The 16,711-nt window shown below is 33.5% G+C and overlaps 1 protein-coding gene across 3 annotated transcripts in view; it reads right to left on the bottom strand.

Annotated features, from left to right (window-relative positions):
* Positions 1–16,711, bottom strand: part of SGCZ (sarcoglycan zeta) — a 261,003-nt gene that overhangs the window by 41,819 nt on the left and 202,473 nt on the right. For all 3 annotated transcript variants that reach the window (XR_004497012.1, XM_033513776.1, XM_033513777.1), the window contains exon 6: positions 7,612–7,734. Coding sequence is in view for 2 of the 3 variants with exons in the window: in XM_033513776.1 (XP_033369667.1) it covers positions 7,612–7,734 (123 nt within the window). In the remaining variant the exon portion in view is untranslated. The remainder of the gene's footprint in view (positions 1–7,611; positions 7,735–16,711) is intronic.

The following is a 16,711-nucleotide window of genomic DNA, read 5'->3' as shown; positions in this document are numbered from 1 at the left end:
TAGATGATATTTTTCTACAGCCAGAATGATGGCTTATTATGTCTGTGTCTTGGTGTGCTGAATTTAATGCTGTCAGACACTGTGAAATTTAAACTCATCATTAGCCACAATGAGGAGAGGAATTTAAATTCACAATGTACACTGAAAGCTTCAGGCCATGTTTTTTTGGTTGAAATAATTTTTTTTCTGGAGTTGCTTCCTGTGTGCAAAATTATTCCTAGCTTATAGGAGTCTGCTATGAATAAGATTTGAAATGTATTGCAGAGCAGACATTATTGGAATCTATGTTTTTTTCACAGCTTTGCCTGCATACCTGCTTTACAAACAGATCTAGGGAAAACAATGAAGTCCAGGATGTTACTGGTGGCAAGTTAACTTCTCCTCTGAGTAAGGCTTTGTATCAAACTGTGACTGCCCCGGACTCAGTACCCTCACGTGAGGCTTTCTGCTACTTTCCACCTAAATTTAAAGTCAATTCATGGAAGTTTGTAAAGTATGATGTATGTGATGACAAATGCTTGTATGATCTCATCATGCACAGTTTGTGGTTATTAAATACATTAGCTTGTGCTTAAATATGGGATAAAACTTTGCTTAAGGTTGGATTTAAAAAAAACAAAGCCACTTTGCAGGTGTTTGTAATATAATTCAGAGAAAATGAAGTGCAGTTTTGACATGTATTACATGTCTTACAGTAAGAAGTACATCAGTATATTCTTAGTGAAAAGTCAGATGCCTACAATATCTCCTGAAAATGTAACAGTATTTCTCCTATTCTGAAAGCTTTACAAATTGAAATCCAAATGATTTAATCTTCTAGCACCCAATGAGAACACTGCTCCAGGACAAAGCAAAATATTTTTGGCCTGTCACCATTATAGTGTGAGTATTTGGAACCAAATGCGCTTTTTTATTGAACTGAAATTCTATAGTGTTCTGCAGCCTGACCCTTATCTCCAAGAGATTTTTTTTCCAGATATAAATAAACCACAAGCAGGTCCTCTAAGGCAAAAAAAAAAAAAGAAAAGGAAAATAGGAATATTGGAGCTCCTTTATGATTCACCTTTCCCTCCTGTGAGTAGCTGTATCTTAAAAATAGGGATGGATCTGGCTGCTGCAATTTAAATGTGCATTTTCAAAACTACAAAGCCTGAGGGCATGTGAATGTCAGACTTAGCTCAGGTTTAACACTTAGAATGTTGCTACAAAATCTGAACCCAATTAATACCTGGTTCCTGCATCAAAACCTTCTGAATGTTTAGTGTATGTTTTCCAAAGAAGCTGTTTTGGTCTGATTTGAGTTAGCTTACTAATAGTGGGGGAATTTCTCACTGAGTTTTGACCCTTCCCTAGGTCATGTGGACTTGCCTGGTATGTAATTCAGATACCTCAAACAAGAACTATTTTAAACTAGTATCTGTAGACTTTACAGTCCTTCAACAAGAAATGTAGAACATGACTAGGAATACGATGCAGACATTGGCAGTTTTTCCTAAAAGTATTAATTCTTGCATTGGCCACAAATATCCAATTGTTGCTAAACGATACGAAATGATTCACATGAACACCTCTTAGTGACAGAACAGAAAAGCCCAACCTTTATTCTCTGACTCCAGTATTTATAGATTCTCAGCAATGATTGAATAATTAAATTACCACCTTTCCAAGCACACTGGTCATGAGAAACATCCATCAAAAGACATTTCTTAGAAGGAATGTGATAAACAACTTATGTTTATAGAACTTTCATGGGAAAGTAACTAAAACTATGAAAACATTATCAGAAGGTTTAATTTTCAGGGTGACATCCAATAGCTTAATCTTAGTGTTAAAGGTTTAACCTGAAAATCAGATTCACGTGGTAAATTTGAACCAGCCTCTGCATTGATGCTGCTCTGTACCAGAACAGGGAAAATGGTCTCCACTAACTTTGAGAAACTGCTGGTTGTATTCTGCAAAGGAACAGCTCAGACAAGAACAGAATCAGCTTTATAAAAATAAAAGGTTTAAAATCTGTCTTCTCTTGTAATTGATGCTGTCATGAAAAAAGGGGGGAAAAAAGTTGATTAGTTAAGGAGAGTTATCCAGAAAGTATGGATTATAGAAAAGTTGTCTCTCTATGTAGAAGATGATTTTCTTCTACCTCTATTTCAAAAGAGTGTTATTTAGCTGTTTGGGGCTGTTTTTTCTTTTCTTTTCCTTTCTTCTGCCAGACTATATGCTGGCTTCTTCTATGTCTCAGTCTACAGAACAGCCTAGATGAGTATTTTTCACTGAAGTGGCTGTAGAGGAATTGAATACATTTTCCTGCTCTGACAGAACTGTTTGCACATTTGTCTGCTTTTTGGTTTATTCCCCTTTCAAAAAAATTTCTTTTACCAAGACTTATTTCACTTTACATATGTTTCTGAGATCAGTTCTCTTCCTTCCACGCATTTTTGCGTGCCAAAAATTAAAATCTTTCTTTCACCAATAAACGGTTATTATCCTTAGGTTAATGTATTCCTCCAGCAATCTATACAGTGACCTGCAGGCTGGTGCAAGTACACACTGCTCGGAATCTGAGCTGGCTGGATGCATTCTACCCTTAAATAGAAGATATCAATATATTTAAGCAATTTCCTGGATAAAAAAAAAAAACTATTTATATATTTATTTACTTATTTATTCTCACCATTTGTAGCCTGCCCATAAAGCTTTCAGTTGATAGACAGGTTGGAGTCAGATATATATGTGACCGCCATCAGGTCTGTAGTTGTGCCTTCAGAGTCATGCCCTGACAGGTTGTTTTGTCAAGTGGTTAGACTATCACAATATCTTTCAGTCAGAGCTCCCTTAAAGGCAAGAATAGACATTAAGTGCTTTCTTGAGACCTAAATAAGCTTATCAGAAACCTTATTAATCAAGGGAGTACATATTAATGTACTCATTACTCAGGAAACACAGAAATCTCATCTATGTGATGCATTTTTGTTACTGACAGATGATGATAAAAGAACTCGGGTACATTCAGTGTTGAGGATACCAAGAATTTGTCATATCTGCTTAAAGGATTAAATTTTATCACAACATCAAATACAGTAGTTTCACTGTGGTCAGATAATTTGGCTCCATAAGCCACCTTAAAATTATTAAGTTCTTCCCTTCATCTTATGCCACTTCACTCTCCAAACTCCATCTGTCCTGAACAACAATCCACCCACTGAATGTGGCAAATCCAAGATCTTCTTTCCTATTCATGCTGAAATTCCTATTTAGTCTCTCAATGCACTAGATTTAAGCCTACTGTAATAACCACATACATCAAATAATAAGTTATTTTTCTTCATTTCAGTACTTGTTATAAATATTTTATTTCTACTTCTCCAACCTAATTTGCAATTCACATATATTTCTTCATAATTCTGTCGTATTTCCTTTTTATAGCCATAAGCCATATTTCTATTTTATCATTTCCTTTTAACTACCCTAGAAGACCTTTCTATATTTCAATTACCTGCAGACTCTCAGTCCTGCAGTACAATCTTAAAATCAAAACTGAACTATTGATGCCCTCCTCTGCATATTAATTCTGATTATTATTAGAATATTATCAGAATATAAGTATGCTGGAACCTTCTGAAACTTCCTTGACACATCAAGGCTCTCATCTTTCATCTAGTGAAGTCAATGCCTGATCAAAAGCCAGACTGAACCCACTGTAAGCATATACTTCAGTGTAATGAAAAAGGTTCTTTCAGCCCTTCACTTATTTTTTTCCTGACACTGTTTTGGTGTCAAAGTAGATTTGACCTATATACATCCTTCTATTAATATGAGAAAGTTACCAACGTATATACTCTACTATCCTTTTCTGACTTCCAATTTTCTACATGATTGTGCTATTTGACAATGAAGAAGTGTCTTAGGAAGTCATAATGACCTGCAAACTTTTTATGCCTCTTTTGTTTCTCCTAATACTGCTAGCAACAATGTGCAAACCTTTGTACAACTGCAATTCCCCCAGTGAGAACTATTTTTATGTTTGAAATATGGGAAAAAAGTGATCTTCAACCAATTAGATCAGGTCATACAAGACAGACATGGAATTTCATGTATCTGAAAATTTTTTTGTTTCCAAAAATTATGAAGCAGTTGAACTTTACAGAACAAAAATCTTGGTAAAACTATAATTTTACCAAGATAAGTATAATAAGTTTAATAAGTAGCTCCTTACTTATTTTTAGAGAAAAAAAATTACTGTTGACATGTTAATTATCATAATAAAAAAATTCTGTTCTATCCAGAAAGGACTTCATGTCCTGTGGTAAAACAGACTATACCACCCAGATATGCAGTAGTAAGAAAGAAAATAATCCAGAAATTAAGAAAGCAGTAGGAAACAAGATTAATTCAATTTCCTTAAAGGTAACTAATATTTTCCAAACAATTTAGACTGGGTTATTTAGAAAAAATTATACAGCTGATTTGCTACATCTAGAAAACATAATTGGATTTGACTGCCGAACAGCAATGGCTTCTGACTGATGATCTATCTCATTTAATTTGCAAATCTATTTTTGCTTTGCCTTTTTTAAGCATGATTAATAAACATAAAAAGCTGCATATGCAAGTATAATTTATATAGAAGCTATGTAAACCTGGAACAAAATAAATTATACTATAGTTTTTATGGGTCTTGGAAGAAGAGTCAGAGATAAAATCATGTTTAAATAAAGAATGTTATAGAAAAGGGAAGGAATGATATAGATCAAAAAAATGTGAAGGAGGCAACATGAGAGTTAAACTACTGTCTCTTCTACAAAATCACAGAGAAAGCAATACCCTTTGGAAAAAGCAAAATGCTTGTAAAATTTGGGTAGAAAGGTATAAGTTGAAGAGGAAAAAAGAGAATTTCTGATAATGTGCACTTAGCCTTAACTAAGAAAGCCACCTCAGAAGACAAAGGAGAAAAAACATCGTTTACATTGTCAAAAAGGGTAGGTGTAGTTTGAGTAAAACTAGGTGAGTTCCAGGTTCCTTCACCCTTTTTATACAGCTTCTAACTATGAGTTTGCTTTAAGAAAAAAGAAAAAAGCAAACTATACTAACAGAGCCATCCAGTGAAGGTTTTTATATAACTTTATTTCACAGCATTGTCTCAGAAAAATGAACACTGACCTAAGGGATTCTCAATCTTTCTTGAAAATGCTCTGGCAGGATAAAGTTGCCTCATGATATGTGCTTGTACCCTCATGAACAAGGCTGGCCAGCATAGTTCTGCAACAAGAGTATCTTACAGAGATCATATTCCAGTTAAAAGAAAAATGAACTAAAAGTAAAGAGAAGAAAATATTGAATTAAGATTTAAATAAAAGAAGTAAAAATCAAACAGATACTCTTGTTCTGTAGCTGCACTGGGACAAAAGAAGACTCTCTGATGCTATAAATGCATATAAATGCATATAAATGTCCATTGGAACAGCAGGGTGAAGATAAAATATGGAGAAAGGTTTCATCACATGCAGATAGGAACCCATAAGCCAACCAGAAAATAAGCTTCTTGTTACTACTTGATTCCCCAGTTGTTTAACAATATGTTCACTTCATCCAGCCTTCCTCTTTCCTCCCTCCAAATCTCTATGATACACGTTAAACTTGGTGGCAGGAGGCATCTCTGTGCAAAAGGACAATGGACAGCTGCAATTCTAACAGCCCTCTCCAACAACACAAAATTTGAATACTTTTTCTTCTTTCCTTGAAATTAGAAAATAGAATTAGAAAATAGCTAATGTAGTTAAAAGAAAAAGCAAAACTAGCAATGTAAGGAAGAGTAAGAAGCTCAAAGTAAACCAGCCAATTAATAACTCTCTGGATAACTCTCTAATTTTAAAGTGAGATACTCTTAATATACAAATATACAACTGCAATTTCTCTAAACCAAAAAGTACTACTGCTGATTCTATATTTTTCTTATCTGGGAAATAAATTGATATCTGGATTACTGCCCTGTTTCTATTATACCTTTCTTATTAGAATAGGCTGCCTATACAAGAATTTACATATAAAAATGTTGCAAAAAATAATCAGCAAGAAACTTGAAAGATTAAGTTTTTATGAATAAAGAATTTCTTAGACTGGCTTATGATAGATTGTTTTTAAAAGCTGAGCATTAATAAACATTCTTCTGAATGGGGGAAAAATAATATACAAAAAATCCCACATTGCTATGGTAGTTTACAAATGCCCATGGGCATACTTTGAAATTTAATTACTAAAATACATCATTTATTGGAAACATTCACAGTGAAGTGTTTCCAAAGAGACACTATTGATTTCTACAGAAGAAAATAAAATAATTTCATTGTAGTACCACCCTTAAATAAATACATATGAGAGCTTTATCTCCAAATAAGCACATCTTATTTTCCCTTTTTTATATTCAAGTTTGTTGGTTTTTTTTATTTCCTCTTCCATAATTCCTTTCCTATATTCACCCCAAGGCACTGTGATAATAAAAAACACAAGCTTGAGAAAAATAAACTAAAGAAAAAATTCTGGTTGATGTTTGACATTATGATTTCCTGCCAGGTTTCATCAGTCATATCATGCCATGTGGAGTAATACAGTCTGATTGATGCTGCTCACAGGGACTCATCACCTTTCATGTGTTTGCTGAAGAATTTAAAGGTATCACACAATCTTTGGAAAAAGTTAATTCTTATGGTGCCAAATGTCTGATCAAAAAATAATGATCATGGCAGGGAATTTAATTCTTAGTGCCATTTGTAAGATGTTTTATTTTTTAACTTATGATAGATGCTTTGACATCTCCTTTGTCAACTGTACATTTAATATTAGTTTTCTCAGCCTATAGAATTATGACCAAGTTTGAGCCTTAGCAGGATTCAGAGTGATTCTCTTTTTCTGTGTTCAGATTGCTGAACACCACACTGCCCATGGAAGGCAGTGAATTAATTCCTTGTTTTGCTTTGCTTGTGTGTGTGACCTTTGCTTTACTTAATGAACTGTCTTTATCTCCACCCATGAGTTTGCTTTTTGTTTTATTTTCACTCTTCCAATTCTCTTCCCCAGCCACACTGGTGGAGTGAGTGAGTGGTTGTGTAAAATTAGGTGCTGGCTGTGGTGAAACTATAACAGCAACCTTTATTTCATTATAAAGTAATATAGCCAAGTCAAGGCAGGGATTTTCAGCTGAGCCTCATGAAATCTTAATTCATATGGAAGTTAAGACTTTGTACTTTGTGTACAGAAAAACAAAGGTTACCATATATATTTTTTATCATTTAAGGAGCATTACCTAAACAAATGGCACACACCCCACAAAACAATGCTTAATGGTAACATATAAAAGCCAAAACACAGTGGTAAGTGTGATTTGTAGCACAGTACAAATCCTGCAGAGTTTAAATTCAAATCTTCTTTAAGGGGAATTGAGAATTTAGATTATGCGGTATCTTTGGGTTGGTCAAACAATCACTGATAATGAGAAGAAATTTTCATCTACAGATGCAGTTTTCATCTACAGTGGATTAGATTTTTTTTAATTACTACTAAAAGTATTAAAAAAGATACGCTTACATCCAATTAGAGTCTTTATTATTACCATACCTGTTACTTTCAGTCTGTCGGCTCCAATGACAATCTCATCTTCATCTGCAGAAAACAATACTTTTCCACTGTCACTTGCTCTCACTTCAAATCTCTTACACTGAGCTTCCACAGCATCAGCTCCTGAAATCAAGGAAGTGATTGTTACATCTAAGATATATCGTAAGAATTAATATCAACATAAATGGAATATCCAAAACACATTGAATACATGATGCTTTGCTAAAATATTTGGCTTTCTGTAAGCCTGATAGATAATTTACATTATAAAATACTGTTAAAATAGTTTACAGAAATAACTATCAAAATAATCTATTTCAGCATTATGTGGAAATCAACACTATAATTTAGAATGTACTTAAACACAGAGATCTTGAAATGCCAATTCAAACAGAGCTTTCTGAGGTTTGTTCAGTTTAAATTGCAGTTTCTTGCCAATGAAAAAAATAAAAATAACACATGACCCTATTCCATCAAGACATACAAATCAACACAGCAGAAAAGGGTATTTTTCATTGAGTTCTACTGCAAACTTAGACAATGGATCAACATAAAAACCACAAGACATCAAAACAAACAACACAAACAAATATATCACAATTTATGTCATATTTTATGAAACAATATGCAAATGCATAGAACCAATTATATATATAATAAGGAATATAAAAACTGTGATAATGAATTTTGGTCAAGGAATTGCCTTAGCAGCTCATAATTTGCAGAATCATCTGTGTTATCAAAACAATTCCTCTTACTTTCAGATGAACTTCTGTTTGTACTGTAAAAAAATTCTGGCTATTTTTGATTCACAAATGAAAAAGAAAATGAAAAGGAATTATCAAAATACTTGTGATGATGCATTTTGTTGAATTTAGATATGTTTATTCTGTAAATGTGTACAATTGTATTTTCTCACCCCCACTCCCCTGCTGAAGTTCTTTTACAATGTTTTAATCAGGTTGTTGGCTTTGTTTTGAAAAAATACAAAATCTTTGTGGAAACAGACAGGGGCAGATTTCAGATTACAGAAGCAGATATTTGTTGATGCCCTTGTCCTGCAACCGTACTTATGGTTCAGGAAACCAAAGGACAACTACAAATAATTTAAGACTAAATAGTTTCATTATTTAAGAGTGGATGATAGCTTAGCCACCCAAAAGTAAGTGGCACTATAAGTACTGTGATGTTACTAATTTACACCCATCAAAGTTGTTAGCTCTGTAAGGAAAAGAAATTAACAGAAAATGTGTCAGAAATCAAAAAGAGAAAAGACCTGCCACATTCTTACTCATTAAATATCACTGTAAGTGACAGCCCGTTTCAATAATGGCTTTTCAAAACTTGTGGTGTATTTAGGATAATATAGGTTTTCATGAAAAATGACTTAAGTAACAATGATCTGGAACTTTGACTAAAGAATGCATGTATTTTAGATGTTATTTGTGCTGCTTCAGAATCACATTGTATAGAAGTACACCTAGAACTCAGCTAGTCCAAAAATATCATTACAGGAATTAAATTGGTTTTAATGCTAAAATAAATGGGCTTTTACTTCATGTTTCACTCAGGACTCAATAGTGTATTACTTGGTATTACTTACTTATGGCTGAAATGGTAGTTAGTGCATTCAAGGCACTTGAGAGCTTACTAAAAAACATAATACATGTTAAAGCTGTCTCTTTGACATAGAACCAGGTGTGAATGTTATAAAGCCAGTTTTGGAAAGTTAAACTGCCTACAGAGTAATCAGTGCTATCAAAATGGAATTCTGTTCCATTACATTTACATTTCCCTGTTGAAATAGGAGCAAGCAGTTGCATTTGCAATGTATTAGGGTATTATCTTCTTAGCTGTAAAGCAAATTGCCGTGTTCCAAAAACACTTCACAAACATACACATCTCATAAAATGTCTGAATCTTTAATAGTACTACTAATAAAAACAATGCATCAAGTCTTAGAATATTATGCATGAACAAAGGCAATATTTTGAAATTCTAATCTCAAACTTGTAGTCATCACTATTTTCATCAAATCTGATCTGCTTGAATAATGCATAACTTCAGTCCAGTAGAGAATTATATATGGAAATCTAAATTCTGTTTGGAAAGGTAATTTCTATCAAACATGGCTACCAGAAAAGCTTTTTAAACTTAAAACTTTTTACTGTATTGCTATTCTGCTTCATCCTAGACATGGAGTTGGCTCCATAACAGCTTTAATCAGTTTCAAGAGATGTCCATGACAAAGTCTTTTCTCATCTTGTGTTCAGGAAAAGCATTAACTTGTAAATTCAGTTGTATAATTCTCAAATTATTGTTTCTGTGAAATTCCTTTCATTTAAATTATGTAGATGAAAAATATACCTACCATATTCATATATACATGGTATGTAATGATGGTTTATAACACATGCTTGTTGTACAGCAGTTGCATAATTGAAATTATCATTAAACCAGCTACATTTTAAATGGTACAAAGCCTAAAATTGTTTATTTTAACTGTAGTGAAGATGCATTAAATGAAAATGTTGGGCAGTACATGCAGTAAAAAGACAGAAATTTATGGTTCTGTAATCCAAATTAACAGTAATAGAGAATAAATTTCAAAATAAAAACTGTATTTTGAATTTGTAGAGAGCTTGACTTACTAATTAACATAATAATAAAAATATGAAGAATGCATGTTCTAACATTTTGCATTTTAAAGTCAATGTTTACTTACAGTACTTCGTTATTATTCAGAAATACTAATTACCACTGGATAACTCTCCAGTTTTACAAGGTTTAGATATGATTACAAATACTAGCAGTTGTGCCTGATTTCTCAACTCCCCTCCATGTCCACCCAGCATACAACAAATTCAGACACAGAGAAAGATATAAAAATCAACAACCGTAAATTAAATATAGGGATTAGAATTCAAATGGAATTACCACAGATTGATCCTTGTAAATAGGAAACATAGTAAAGTTCAATATACTTTCTTCTGGTTCTTCAATGAAAAAAGGGTTACTTAAACATTTATTAAATGCAGAGTTTTATGAAGAGTCTGGATGACAAAGAAAGTTACTTTTATTAGAATGTGTTGATGCTACTGAGATTGGAGATTAAAGACATAAAGCATTTTTAATAAAGATTCAGCACTCATCTGGGTCTAAGATCAATTTTTGAGAAGTATACATAGATAATAATTTTTTTTACTATTCATAGGAACGTTAGATGTGGTATTTTGGCCAGAAAATACCTTAAAAAATTTTCAGTGAATGCAAGAGCAATTGTGCAAATGAAGGATTCATACCTGCTGAACAGAAACATTGAGGAATTTGGAAAAGAAAAAGAGAACCTTCAGCTCCAAGTAAAACATCTACAAAAACAAAGATTCACAACAATCAGAACATATTCTGTGTTCTGTTTGCTGAGGAATGGAAGGGGCCAACTTCATTTTATCTAAAAAGTGTAAAAGTAGAAGGTAAAGGACCCCTTAGCTCTCTCTGTCAATAGCTGGTGGCTATGCTGTAGAGATGTCAGAAAACTACTGCTTCTATGAGAGGTTGATCTTCAAGGTTTCCTGTTCTGAATGATTATCTACTCAGACAAGGGAAGCTGGAGCAAATGCTGTGTGAGAAGAAACAAAGCAGACATTTGTTACCTTTTCTGAAAGGGAACAATAGCAGCTGTCAACGTAAATTAGGAATAAGAATAAGCCACACATTATTATAAGGGGAAATTCAGTAGAACCATCTGAATTAGGTAGGACACTTCCTCCACCATGACCTACAGACCCAGTAATATCCATGAAAGATCAGTGGTATTACAGGTTTAGGACTTTGTCAAATTAAATCTGAAGGAAATGTTCTGCCCTCTCGGGCAGATTTTACTTCTAGGAACTTTGTAAAATCATAGAATCATTATGGTTGTAAAAGACCTCTAAGATCATTGAGTCAAACATTAACCCGGCACTGTCACTGAAAAACCCATCCAAAATACTGCCTGTCACCTCTGCAATAGATAGAATACATCCTTCCTGCAGTCTGTCTTCCTGGTGCATCTTGACAGTGGAACCCCAGCTGTGAAAATAGCATGTGGAAGCAGCATACAAGTTGCAGCAGACAACATTCTCCAGGCTACTTCTTTGAGGCCACAACAAATTCTGTTACCTTTTCCACCTACTACCCCTAACATATGGTAATTTCCATGAGACTCAGAAATTACATGGCTGAACAGACCTTTGGTCTGATCAGATACAGCTGTTCATAATTTCATCAGCTATGGGCAATACACATGGGTGAATGAAAGTAAAATGTGATTCTTGAAGGTTGTTTGAGCTGTAAGTTGACACATTTATTTTGCATCTGCAATGGTTAAAAGGATGTGCATTGCCTGTAATTTTAGTTATAATATCTTAATTGCTTGTAGGAGTCCTTAGATAAGAAAGCCAAGCAACACACAGGAAGATATGTGAGGAACCAAAATTTATCTGTAGGACATCAAACTGTATGTTTTGATCTATTTATAATCCCATTAAGTTCAATTTACTCAAAACATGATCTAGATTCTGGAACTGAGGCCTGTAGCATGTAAAATTACTTTTGTATAAGACTAATTTTTTCATAATATTATAGATGTGTTATAAACATATTAAAAATGTAATAAACATGTATAATAATAAATAAATATACATGGTTTATGTAAATGGATAAATTTTAAATTAGACTATTACATAAAGTATTTATAATATGAATAGTAGGTTAAATTATAACTTTTTTTTTTTTATTACCAGATCTATTACATTATCTTTCCTATGTGTTTTCCTTTATTGTCCAGGAATCTTTCTTTGTGACATCATTAAATAGCCACATGTTAATTTCTTTTTATTGCTGCATTTATCAACTTACCTTTCATTAACAAGCTCATAAGTCCAGCTCATGCAACTGTGTTATTTATGACTCCAACATATTGTGTGCACTACAAAATGTGAATAGGAGTAGAAAGCTTATTACTTTTCCTTACTCATGGTGAACACAACCTGAATATTGCTAAATCCTGAGAGGATTTTCCAAGTTCTCAGTCTTATTCTTAACCCTGTAATTTTTAGCTTTCAGTGATGTGATTAGTTTTTACAACATAAATAATTTACAAAGCTGAACCTATATCTTTTGGAAGCTGAGGTTTACCAATTTACCAGAAATTATACTGAAAATTCACTGATGTATAAATCTCTATATCTCTGCTTTATTCTTTTCTTAAAAACAAATCTGATGTTTGACTTATTTGTGTCTTTTGAGGCCTTATATCTCATCTGCATGCTGTCTAAAATACCTGCTAGTAGCTGAAGGACCTTTATGCATCCTGCTTTATCACTCTGAGGTAACTGGACTGAAAATTAAATTGAATGAAGTGAAATATATTCATAAGACCCAATAGTTCCTTACCTTTCCTCTTACTCATTTATCCTGTGACCTTTTTAAATAACTGTTATGGATCTTACTTTGTGACAATTTAAAAAGAAAATATTTCAGTTTTGTCTTTCTTACTGGCAATATTCTCTGTAAGCATTAGACAATTATTCTGAGATATTTTTTCTACCCTGCAGACATTTTGAACCTTTTTTTGTGTTTTATTATTATAAATTAAAAGCTAGCAAATATTTTTGCTCATATTCACAGAATCATAGAATCATCCAGATTGGAAAGACCTCCAAAATAATGTAATACCACCTTTGACCAATCTCTACCTTGTCAATATATTCTCTATATACCTTTGTTAATATGAGGCTAGCTTTTTTTATTTATTTTTTTTTATTAAAAAGATACAAATTGTTCTTCCAGATGCTTTTGGCAGTTTCCCATAGACTTTAAATAAAATCTGTTGTGACTCAAAATATTGTATAATATTACTCACAATGCAGTGAATTAGACCATTATAATGTTTCTGAATGCAAATCAAACCTTTTTGAGATAAAGAATTGAATTAATCACACTTTGAGAGAGAAGACCTAAACAAAGGACATGAGCTACCAGAGTACTTAGAAGCTTTCTTGAAAAAGAAATGTTAAAACCTCCCTATTTTACATTTTTATAATATTAATTCAATGCTGATAGCTACTATATAAGGAAGACTAAAACAGTCTAATTTTTACAAACTATTTCTCTGATTATCTGCTTTATATCCTGAAGCTATCTATGCAAAAGGTCTTAGCATTTCATATAATCACACTTCATCTGAGAAAGATTAAATGAAAGAATGTACAAAATACTAGAAGATATACATGACTCATCCACAAAAAGACTACCACTGGGTACTACTTGCTAGTTAAACAAGGGAAAAAATATAGCCTGTTGACCAGAAAATGATAATTTTAAACCCTTCTTCTACTTGGCAGATCAGTGAAGTGCATTTTCAGATTTCTGAGCAACTAGTATCTGCTAGGATGATGGCACAAGACAATGAGGGCTTAACCCAGCTCTCAGGATTTCTGCATTATCCATTTAGGAAATTACTTGTCTCCTTGCCCTTGACAGTGGGACAAGGGCCAGAAAGCTAGAGGAGCAGGATAAAAGCATATTTGGGCTCTTAGCTTCTGGAAGTGTCTCTTTTGATTAATGTTCTCAGTGGAGCTCAGTGTTGACTTGTAGCACATAAGATGCAATTCAATTCACCGATGAAGACGTCTACCTCCGCCAGTTACCCTGCTGACACTGAAATTCTGTGTCTTTGTGACTTGAAACACTGCCAGATTGTCTACCTTTGAAATACCCCACTTATGGAGGCTACACTATACCCTTGGGAAATCTGAAGTGTCCTTAAAAGAGTGTACAATTCTGTATCTGGAAAGAAATATAACCTAGATGCAGATGGATGTGCAAATTCAAGACCTGCAGCATAGGTGGAATTTTTGTCTGGGCTAGCTGAAAGCTTTCACATCAGAAGTATGGCAAGACAAGCAGAATCACTCAGCTAGAGAAAAATAAATGTGCTAAATTAGCACCTGGCTTCTTCTTCTGCACCAGAAACAAAATGGGTAGAAATCTTAAAGTGTGTGAAAACTTTGAGGTCATAACTAGTCCAGATGCCTTGGCAATATATATGATAAAAGAGCAAAAAAAAACCAACCAAACAAAAAACTTCTGCAGCCAAAAGATCTGTGCAGAATAACACAAAAGCAAAAGCATGAAATTTTGGAACCCTAATGTCATAATAACTTATTTTAAAGGCAAGGTAGCTCCCAATTTTGATTTTGAAAAAACTGCTCACTCTGTATTATTTTGATCTCTAACTCATGTTAACAATTCAGTGAATGATAACTATTCCCAGTCACTAATTAATTTGAGATTTATGGAATGCTTTTCTTCACAGGAAGAAAATTTAAAAATATTCACCTAATCATTAATTCAATGCCATCTGTTCATAATTCGGTTACAGCTACAATATTTATCACCCTAAGAATAGCCTAAGGAAAAAGAAGTTATTTTAAGAGCTATATTTATGTATTAAAGAATTTTTTTTAATCCAGAATAAATATGCTTTTAACAATGCTGTACATGCTTGAGACAAACTACACCAAGACAGCTCTGCCCATCTACAAATGGCACAATTAAACATGTCTAGTATTGGCATAATATGGAACTTGCAACCTAATCCTGATCAAAATGGAGGTAAAAAAAAAGGCAAATAAACAATTTCATTTATAAATAAAGACAAAACTCAGCAGCGTTCTAGCTGTGGTTATTAATTGCTATTTTCTAATGTATTTTTAAAGTTACAGTGTTACACTGAAGTTGGTTTTGGAATGATTTTTTTTTTTTATGGGACCAGGAGAATTGCAGCAAATAAAAATTAAACTTCAATGCTGATGTTTTTAGAAAACAATATTAATTGCAACATAACACTGAGATGAAACTTCTGATAAATATATGTGAGGGGAAATTCCATAAAAACTGAAATATTTTTATTATTTATTTTTTAAGACTAGTCATCTAATTGATATGAACTAGAACTTGCTATCTGTGAGGTTCACAATCTCGTATGGACAAATAATTTTCATGGGAAAACACAAATGTTTCCAAGCCCGACTGTTCATTTGCAAGAATCTCTTTCACAACCAGACACAGGCTAATTTTTCATAGATGCTTCAAAAATAAAACTGGTAGAAATTTTTAAAGATAACTTAGCTGAAGAAAGAACCTAATCAAATTACTTCTCACCCCTATGTTTGACATATCTCTTTGCTGTTATTTCAACACCTTTAAGTAGATCAGCATGCTGCTGAATTTCTACCTCCAAGTGTTCTCTGCAGCTCTGAAAAAAAGAAAACCAGAAAGATCTCACTGCTCTTGCCTTCTTTTAAATTATGTTTTTGTATTTAATTAACTTAAAATAAGCTTCTTGTTTTTACCCCTATTTTGTCCTTCACCCCTTAGAACAATATATTCCTGACAATAATAGTGAGCTGTCTGAACATCAGGGGAAAAAAGGGGTAAAAATAAAATCTTAGTGTCCTGTCAGAGACTTGTTAAAGGTCCAGATGTTGTAGGTAATTTAATAACGCTTAGCACCCAGCAGCAGCCTTGTGAATGTCACAATGCATGCACAGCAGCTGTTTTTGAAGTTAAATGAAGTATTAGCTTCAGATAAAGCTAAAGAAAATAATTAGAACCATCTTTGGAAGATGGATGCTGCATCCTTCAAACCCACTCCTATACCTCTAAAATGTACTTATACACTTCTAAATAGCCCCATTTCTTTGACTCTTGGGATGTCTCTCCTACAAAAGGAAATCACTTCTCCTTCCCTGCTCTGAACATTTGGGCAGTAGTTACGCTGTCTGTACTGGCCAACAGCATGTGGGTAACAGCAGCAGGACAGATGGCAATGGATTAATGTTTAAACACTAACACTTCTGCAACACCATGAAAACACTAATTACCTCTTCCCACTCAGACTCTACTTCCACAGTTAAATCAATCAGCTGCTCATAGCTGCAGGTCCTCCGATACGTTATGGGGTTGGGTTGGGTGGGATGGGAAGAGGATAAAATATTTGAGAATTACAACAGAACGCCGTGTTTTCCCGTTTCTCAGCGCCAATTTTCTAGAA

The sequence above is a fragment of the Parus major genome, chromosome 4 (assembly GCF_001522545.3).
Source record: "Parus major isolate Abel chromosome 4, Parus_major1.1, whole genome shotgun sequence".
NCBI lineage: Eukaryota > Metazoa > Chordata > Aves > Passeriformes > Paridae > Parus > Parus major.
The sequence above is the reverse complement of the archived record's forward strand: the minus strand, read 5'-3'. Positions and strand labels throughout refer to the sequence as shown.